At 39.9% G+C, this 8,849-nt stretch overlaps 1 protein-coding gene across 1 annotated transcript; it reads right to left on the bottom strand.

Moving 5' to 3' along the window:
- Positions 1–1,885: 1,885 nt before the first annotated feature.
- Positions 1,886–8,051, bottom strand: LOC123754548 (mucin-22-like). The gene is made up of 2 exons (XM_069321550.1): positions 7,076–8,051; positions 1,886–2,484 (listed from the first exon to the last, which is right to left on the bottom strand). The coding sequence occupies exons 1-2, from the start codon at positions 8,049–8,051 to the stop codon at positions 1,886–1,888; spliced, it is 1,575 nt and encodes a 524-aa protein (XP_069177651.1).
- Positions 8,052–8,849: the final 798 nt, after the last annotated feature.

Here is an 8,849-nt window from a genome sequence, read left to right as displayed (position 1 = left end):
TACTACCTCCCACAGCATGGGTCTGGGGGTCTACTATCACCCACAGCATGGGTATGGGGTACACTACCGCCCACAGCATGGGTATGGGATCCACTACCGCCCACAGCATGAGTATGACTCCACTATCGCCCACAGCATGGGGTATGAGGTCACTACCGCCCACAGCATGGGTATCGGGTCCACTACCGCTCACAGCATGAGTATGAGTCCACTATCGCCCACAGCATGGGTATCGGGTCCACTATCGCCCACAACATGAGTATGAATCCACTACCGCCCACAGCATGGGGTATGAGGTCAACTACCGCTCATGGGCTGGGGATACGACGCATAATAAATTAAAAAAAAATGAGAATTATCCTTGGGTAAGGAGTACTTGACTGCGCCTCACAACACGGTCTGGAAATGAGACACACTGAGGCTATAAATATATTAATATTCACATCATTTATCTACTGAAATATTGTGTTGGTTCTGTGGAATTCTGTTGGTGATGCTATCTGTGATGCTGGTGGTGATGGTGGTAGTGTTATCTGTGTTGGTGGTGATGGTGGTAGTGTTATCTGTGTTGGTGGTGATGACACTCCACCACCAACTACACAGATGACACCACCAATTACAAAAATGTATTTCTGCAACATGTTAGGTTACAGAAGGCGTTCTGTAATATCACAAGTTACAGAAACCTTCCTTTCAATGAGCGTAGTTTCGAGTTTTAACCGATTGGTCAATTCCGTAAACAATGCGACGTATTAGATAAGAGGTCGGGGTTGTTGTTGTTGCAACATGCTCCAAACATCTTAAAATCTGTCTTAAGTAGTAATTATTACCCCCTCTTAAGATTCCAGTATAAAATTTTTGATGGGTGGACGTTTTTAAACATCCACAGAAAACGTGATGAAGATCTTAGATCTTTGTGCCAAATGGCGATGGTATTAGGTCTTGATTTAATCACATTAGGTTCGATCCCCCGGGACAGAATTGGGTGGGAACGTTTCCCCTTCACCTGATAACTCTGTTCATCTGAGAGTTAGGCAGCTGTTGTGGCCTGCATCCTGGGGAGAGTTCGACCATGAGAGGACTTCGATAAGTACCTGTTTTCTTCTCACCGACAATGGGAATTATTATTATTATAATTATTATTATTTTTATTATTATTATTATTTTTATTAATATTAATATTATTATTATTATTGTGTGTATGAGGCAGCTTTTAGCTATAGCGAGTATGAAGGGATGTTCAGTCGGTATTGTGTTGCGTGCTGTGTATACCTTTATATACGTGTTGTGTATACCTTTAAATACGTGCTGTGTATACCTTTACATTCGTGCTGTGTATATCTTTAAATACGTGCTGTGTATACCTTCAAATACGTACTGTGTATGCCTTTATATACGGGCTGTGTATACCTTTATATACGGATTGTGTATACCTTTATATTCGCACTGTACGTTCAGAGACTGTAGTAATTACCGTTCATACGTGCAGAGGGTCTGTTTTACCGTTCCTACTTCCTCTTGTTTTACAGCTCATACGTTCAGAACCTTTTATTTTACACCTCATACGTTCAGAACCTCTTGTTTTACAGCTCATACGTTCAGAACCTCTTGTTTTACAGCTCATACGTTCAGAACCTCTTGTTTTACAGCTCATACGTTCAGAACCTTTTATTTTACACCTCATACGTTCAGAACCTCTTGTTTTACAGCGCATACGTTCAGAACCTCTTGTTTTACAGCTCATACGTTCAGAACCTCTTGTTTTACAGCTCATACGTTCAGAACCTCTTGTTTTACAGCTCATACGTTCAGAACCTCTTGTTTTACAGCTCATACGTTCAGAACCTCTTGTTTTACAGCTCATACGTTCAGAACCTCTTGTTTTTCAGCTCATACGTTCAGAATCTATTGTTTTACAGCTCATACGTTCAGAACCTTTTATTTTACACCTCATACGTTCAGAACCTCTTGTTTTACAGGACATACGTTCAGAACCTCTTGTTTTACAGCGCATACGTTCAGAGCCTCTTGTTTTACAGCGCATACGTTCAGAGCCTCTTGTTTTACAGCGCATACGTTCAGAACCTCTTGTTTTACAGCGCATACGTTCAGAACCTCTTGTTTTACACAGCATACGTTCAGAACCTTTTATTTTACACCGCATACGTCCAGAACCTCTTGTTTTACAGAACATACGTTCAGAACCTCTTGTTTTACAGAACATACGTTCAGAACCTCTTGTTTTACAGAACATACGTTCAGAACCTCTTGTTTTACAGAACATACGTTCAGAACCTCTTGTTTTACAGAACATACGTTCAGAACCTCTTGTTTTACAGAACATACGTTCAGAACCTCTTGTTTTACACAGCATACGTTCAGAACCTCTTGTTTTACACAGCATACGTTCAGAACCTCTTGTTTTACAGCGCATACGTTCAGAACCTCTTGTTTTACAGCTCAAGGGCCGTTTTTCTCCTTTATCTGCTTTCAGAAACATTTAATCACGAGACTGTCCAAACCAATTTCACTTGTGTCAGTCATGTAACTCCCTCTACTTACTTCCTTATGTAATACACGTTAATAACATGAATTATCGCTCATTTTCTCCAACTTATCAATCGCGACTGTTTGCCCTCTCCAGAAAAATGGTTCTTAACTGTTTTGCATCTTAGGAAATTGTCTCAAGAAAGTGTTTTGACTTGGTCTGCATGTTAGGAAATTGTTTTGACCTGATGGGTATCTCAGGAATTTTTTTCAACCTGAAGTGCATCTCAATCATCACTTGACTTCAACATCTTATAGTTGAAGTTGACTTCAACATCTTGTACCCCTATTATCAACATAATAGGGGCACTTCAACACTTGTACCCCTATTAGACTGTTTTACATGAACTTCTTTTCGACAGCTCATAAAACGGAAGAAAGTGTCCTGAAAGATATTATTAATAGAAACGTTATCCCTACAGACACAACTCAGAAAATACAAATTGACAATTTACTACAAAAGCAAAAAAAAAGGCCAACCTACTCATGAAAAACTCCCCAGACACCAAACAGAACGCCTTGAAATAAACCAACGTCGTCTATGCCTTCACATGCCCACTTGGGGACTGTAAGCCCCAAAGATCTCAGTATATAGGCAAGACAACAACGTCTCTTTCTAGGCGATTAACAATGTACAAACAAAAGGGCTCCATCAAGGAACATATAATTTTTTCTCACAACCAGACCATCACCAGAGAAATCTTAGCAAGCAACACAGAAATCATCGATAGATACAGCGATAGCAGGAGACTCGACATCAGCTAGGCACTACACATCAAAACGTCAGCACCAGCAATCAACAGCCAATTAATGCATAACAATATTCTACCCACTTCAAGACCCCGAACCAACATAGAAGCAGCAAAAGAAAATATGGGCCAATTGGCCTTCTGTAGTTACTTTCATTCTTATGTTTTTAAATCCAATATATACCCATTGATTCGTGTTTTTTCACCTCACCCAAAACATTTGGGTCATATCACCTCACCCAAAACAAATATAAGTGTGACAGTTAATAAGTTTTATTTGTATTGATCACTTTAAGTGCGCTTAAGTGTTTTGTTTTTTAAGCATTTTCCTTTCTTTGATAGGCAATTATATTCAGTATGAGTTCTTTGTTTACTAGTTATTTGATTGTGATTTTTGTTTTTTCTTTTAGATCTGATGATGAATACGAGAAGTATTCAAAGTCGAAACGTTATGCATTTTAAAGTAAAGAATCTGAAACAAGATGTTCAGTATATCCCTGGTTTTCCTATTCATCTTAAAATTAAGATTCCCGAAGGGAACATCGATCATAAAAATATAAGCATGATATATGATATGTGTAGATCAGTCTTTGAAAATGTAAGAAGCCCTTGAGAAACGCTATTAGGCGTCAGACCAAAAATAATAATGTAAAAAAATTATTTTGGATAGTTAATTTTTCAATTACCCTCGACAGTGAAGAAAAACGTAAGAAATTTTGAGAAGATTCGTGTTAAAATTATTAATCTTACCATTTCGGCCATATTCAACAACAATATATATATATATATATATATATATATATATATATATATATATATATATATATATATATATATATATATATATATATATATATATGTCGTACCTAATAGCCAGAACGCACTTCTCAGCCTACTATGCAAGGCCCGATTTGCCTAATAAGCCAAGTTTTCCTGAATTAATATATTTTCTCTATTTTTTTTCTTATGAAATGATAAAGCTACCCATTTCATTATATATGAGATCAATTTTTTTTTATTGGAGTTAAAATTAACATAGATATATGACCAAACCTAACCAACCCTCCCTAACCTAACCTAACCTATCTTTATAGGTTAGGTTAGGTTAGGTAGCAGAAAAAGTTAGGTTAGGTTAGGTTAGGTAGGTTAGGTAGTCGAAAAAAAATTAATTCATGAAAACTTGGCTTATTAGGCAAATCCGGCCATGTATAGTAGGCTGAGAAGTGCGTTCTGGCTACTAGGTACGACATATATATATATATATATATATATATATATATATATATATATATATATATATATATATATATATGTCGTACCTAGTAGCCAGAACTCACTTCTCAGCCTACTATTCAAGGCCCAATTTGCCTAATAAGCCAAGTTTTCCTGAATTAATATATTTACTATAATTTTTTTCTTATGAAATGATAAAGCAACCATTTTCTCTATGTATGAGGTCAATTTTTTTTTATTGGAGTTAAAATTAACGTAGATATATGACCGAACCTAACCAACCCTACCTAACCTAACCTAACCTATATTTATAGGTAAGGTTAGGTTAGGTAGCCAAAAAAGCTAGGTTAGGTTAGGTTAGGTAGGTTAGGTAGACGAAAAAACATTAATTCATGAAAACTTGGCTTATTAGGCAAATCGGGCCTTGAATAGTAGGCTGAGAAGTGCGTTCTGGCTATTAGGTACGACATATATATATATATATATATATATATATATATATATATATATATATATATATATATATATATATATATATATGTCGTACCTAGTAGCCAGAACTCACTTCTCAGCCTACTATTCAAGGCCCGATTTGCCTAATAAGCCAAGTTTTCCTGAATTAATATATTTACTATAATTTTTTTCTTATGAAATGATAAAGCTACCCTTTTCACTATGTATGAGGTCATTTTTTTTTTATTGGAGTTAAAATTAACGTAGATATATGACCGAACCTAACCAACCCTACCTAACCTAACCTAACCTATATATATAGGTAAGGTTAGGTTAGGTTGCCAAAAAAAGCTAGGTTAGGTTAGGTTAGGTAGGTTAGGTAGACGAAAAAACATTAATTCATGAAAACTTGGCTTATTAGGCAAATCGGGCCTTGCATAGTAGGCTGAGAAGTGAGTTCTGGCTACTAGGTACGACATATATATATATATATATATATATATATATATGTCGTACCTAGTAGCCAGAACTCACTTCTCAGCCTACTATTCAAGGCCCGATTTGCCTAATAAGCCAAGTTTTCCTGAATTAATATATATACTATATTTTTTTTCTTATGAAATGATAAAGCAACCCTTTTCTCTATGTATGAGGTCAATTTTATTTTATTGGAGTTAAAATTAACGTAGATATATGACCGAACCTAACCAACCCTACCTAACCTAACCTAACCTATATTTATAGGTAAGGTTAGGTTAGGTAGCCAAAAAAAGCTAGGTTAGGTTAGGTTAGGTAGGTTAGGTAGACGAAAAAACATTAATTCATGAAAACTTGGCTTATTAGGCAAATCGGGCCTTGAATAGTAGGCTGAGAAGTGCGTTCTGGCTATTAGGTACGACATATGTCTATATATATATATATATATATATATATATATATATATATATATATATATATATATATATATATATAATATATATATATAATATATATATATATATATATATATATATATATATATATATATATATATATATATATATATATATATATATATATATATTGATCTTGCATCGGCTATATACTCGCTATAACCGCATGCCATCAACGTGCGCACTAACGGCTGCTGCGGGACGCCTCCGCCAATGCACAGCAGCGCTGATGTGACTGTTCAGTATACGCCTCAGCGTCCCATGCGCCCTTGTCTCTACACCTGTGTTGAGCCCCCCTTCCTCCCCCCCCCCCCAGCGCACAGGTAGTTGAGCGACCGCGTGTGTTGTGCGTCCGGCCTGGCAGCTCAACACATGGCGGGTCTCTCTGGTCGTGCGCTCCGGCCGTCGAGCTACTCGTTAAGCAACTCACTACATCAATAATTTGCAATATTGAACGCCGGTAATCTATAATTATCAAATAAAATCTCTTAAGAACTTAATATCTGACCCGAGTGGCGGGCATAAATCAGTGATCCACCAATCAGGAGAGACAGGTGGACGGCGGGGCTCCCACACAACAGGAACGGAGGGAGCTGATTGGTGGAGGGCAAAGGCAGCGGGGGGCATAACCTTGTGGGGTTGTCGCCGGTGTCCTAATCCAGAGAGGAAACTCTTAATGAGGTGAGTTATTACGTTCATTTTGTCTCTCGGAGCAGCCGGCGGCGGCGGTCGTCGTCGACGCTTGCTCGTGGACGCAATTCCTTGTGTTTACATCTGATGATGATGATGATGATGAGTCGGTGTTGGTCACCACCCGGGCTGGTGATGAACCACTCCCACCGCCCCCCTCCCCCTCTCACTCTACCCCCTTCCCAGCTCTACCTGTCACTGCGATACTCATCTCTTCACTCTCACTAATGTGTTCTTAAAGTATAGCTACATTCTTGCTGTCTGACTGTTTCCTCCTAACACACTCTCTTCCCCCCCTCCCTCTCTCTTACTTCCCTCGTCGTGTCTCTGTCTCACTCTCCCCCTCTCTCTCCCCACTCTCTCCTCCCCCCTCTCCCCGTCCTGGTGTCCCAGGGCGTCGGTGGAGGCATTGTCCTAGCTGTGTGTGTGTGTGCATAACGACTCCCCAGGATTGTCTAATGTCCCCCTGACTGCGAGAGTGATGCTTCCTTGGTCGTGTGGTGGTGGCGGCGGCGGCGCCCTCTGCCTCCAGCGCTTGCTGCTGTCTCCCTGTGCTTTGTCTGCTGACTCTGTTTCTCTTGTGCATTGTCTGCTGCTGACTGTTTCCTCTTGTGCATTGTCTGCTGCTGACTGTTTCCTCTTGTGCATTGTCTGCTGCTGACTGGTTCCTCATGTGCATTGTCTGCTGCTGACTGTTTCCTCTTGTGCATTGTCTGCTGCTGACTGGTTCCTCATGTGCATTGTCTGCTGCTGACTGGTTCCTCATGTGCATTGTCTGCTGCTGACTGGTTCCTCTTGTGTATTGTCTGCTGCTGACTGGTTCCTCATGTGCATTGTCTGCTGCTGATTGTTCCTCTTGTGCATTGTCTGCTGCTGACTGGTTCCTCTTGTGCATTGTCTGCTGCTGACTGTTCCTCTTGTGCATTGTCTGCTGCTGACTGGTTCGTCTTGTGCATTGTCTGCTGCTGACTGTTTCCTCTTGTGCATTGTCTGCTGCTGACTGTTTCCTCTTGTGCATTGTCTGCTGCTGACTGGTTCCTCTTGTGCATTGTCTGCTGCTGACTGTTCCTCTTGTGCATTGTCTGCTGACTGGTTCCTCTTGTGCATTGTCTGCTGCTGACTGGTTCCTCTTGTGCATTGTCTGCTGCTGACTGGTTCCTCTTGTGCATTGTCTGCTGCTGACTGGTTCCTCTTGTGCATTGTCTGCTGCTGACTGGTTCCTCTTGTGCATTGTCTGCTGCTGACTGTTCCTCTTGTGCATAGTCTGCTGCTGACTGGTTCCTCTTGTGCATTGTCTGCTGCTGACTGGTTCCTCTTGTGCATTGTCTGCTGCTGACTGGTTCCTCTTGTGCATTGTCTGCTGCTGACTGGTTCCTCTTGTGCATTGTCTGCTGCTGACTGGTTCCTCTTGTGCATTGTCTGCTGCTGACTGGTTCCTCTTGTGCATTGTCTGCTGACTGGTTCCTCTTGTGCATTGTCTGCTGCTGACTGTTCCTCTTGTGCATTGTCTGCTGCTGACTGGTTCCTCCCGTACATTATCTGCTGACTGTTCCAGACTTGCTTTATTGACTGGTTCCTCGTGCTATCTGAAACTGGCCAATCACGCCAGCTCATTCTGGGTTATATGTATTCAGTAGCGACACGAAGTGTATATACATTGTGTGGTATATATACCTCACATCTCGGTATGTAAACACTGATAGTATACATATTATCTCTGGAATATATCCAGGACCAAAGTATACATGCTGACTGGTCAGAAAACTAATGTATAACATATACAAAGTATTAAGGCGAGTTAATATATATATATATATATATATATATATATATATATATATATATATATATATATATATATATATATATATATATATATACACACATAATGCACTGAAAGTTTTTTACACAGGTAAAACAGAAGGTCAAAGAATTAGGGATTAAAGATTTGTAAATACGGTCATTAGCATCTGATACCGACATTATTCCGCCATGATTACCTGTCGTCACAAACTGTTTTGGGTCAATCTGAAATAGATAAGAATGTACTTTGTTGAATGTGAAAAGGGCTTTAATGATTGCGTTATATCCGACCCGTAATGATGAGACCCTCCCTCCCTCTCCCCACCCCTTACCCACCCCATGTTGACACCCACCCCACACATGTCAACCCCCAACCCCCCCCCCTCTCCACAAATGTCAAACCCCCCTCACTCCACCCCACCCCACCCCTCTTTCTTGTCAT

The sequence above is a fragment of the Procambarus clarkii genome, chromosome 1 (genome assembly GCF_040958095.1).
Source record: "Procambarus clarkii isolate CNS0578487 chromosome 1, FALCON_Pclarkii_2.0, whole genome shotgun sequence".
NCBI lineage: Eukaryota > Metazoa > Arthropoda > Malacostraca > Decapoda > Cambaridae > Procambarus > Procambarus clarkii.
This window is presented reverse-complemented; position numbering and strand designations above follow the sequence as displayed.

Excerpts from the sequence above, each read along its gene's own strand:
- LOC123754548 (XM_069321550.1), bottom strand. The coding sequence starts at position 8,051 with ATGCACAAGAGGAACCAGTCAGCAGCAGACAATGCACAAGAGGAACCA. Across the intron at positions 2,485-7,075 it reads AAGGAAGCATCACTCTCGCA|ATAAAGGAGAAAAACGGCCC; the intron begins GTCAGGGGGACA and ends TTCTGAAAGCAG.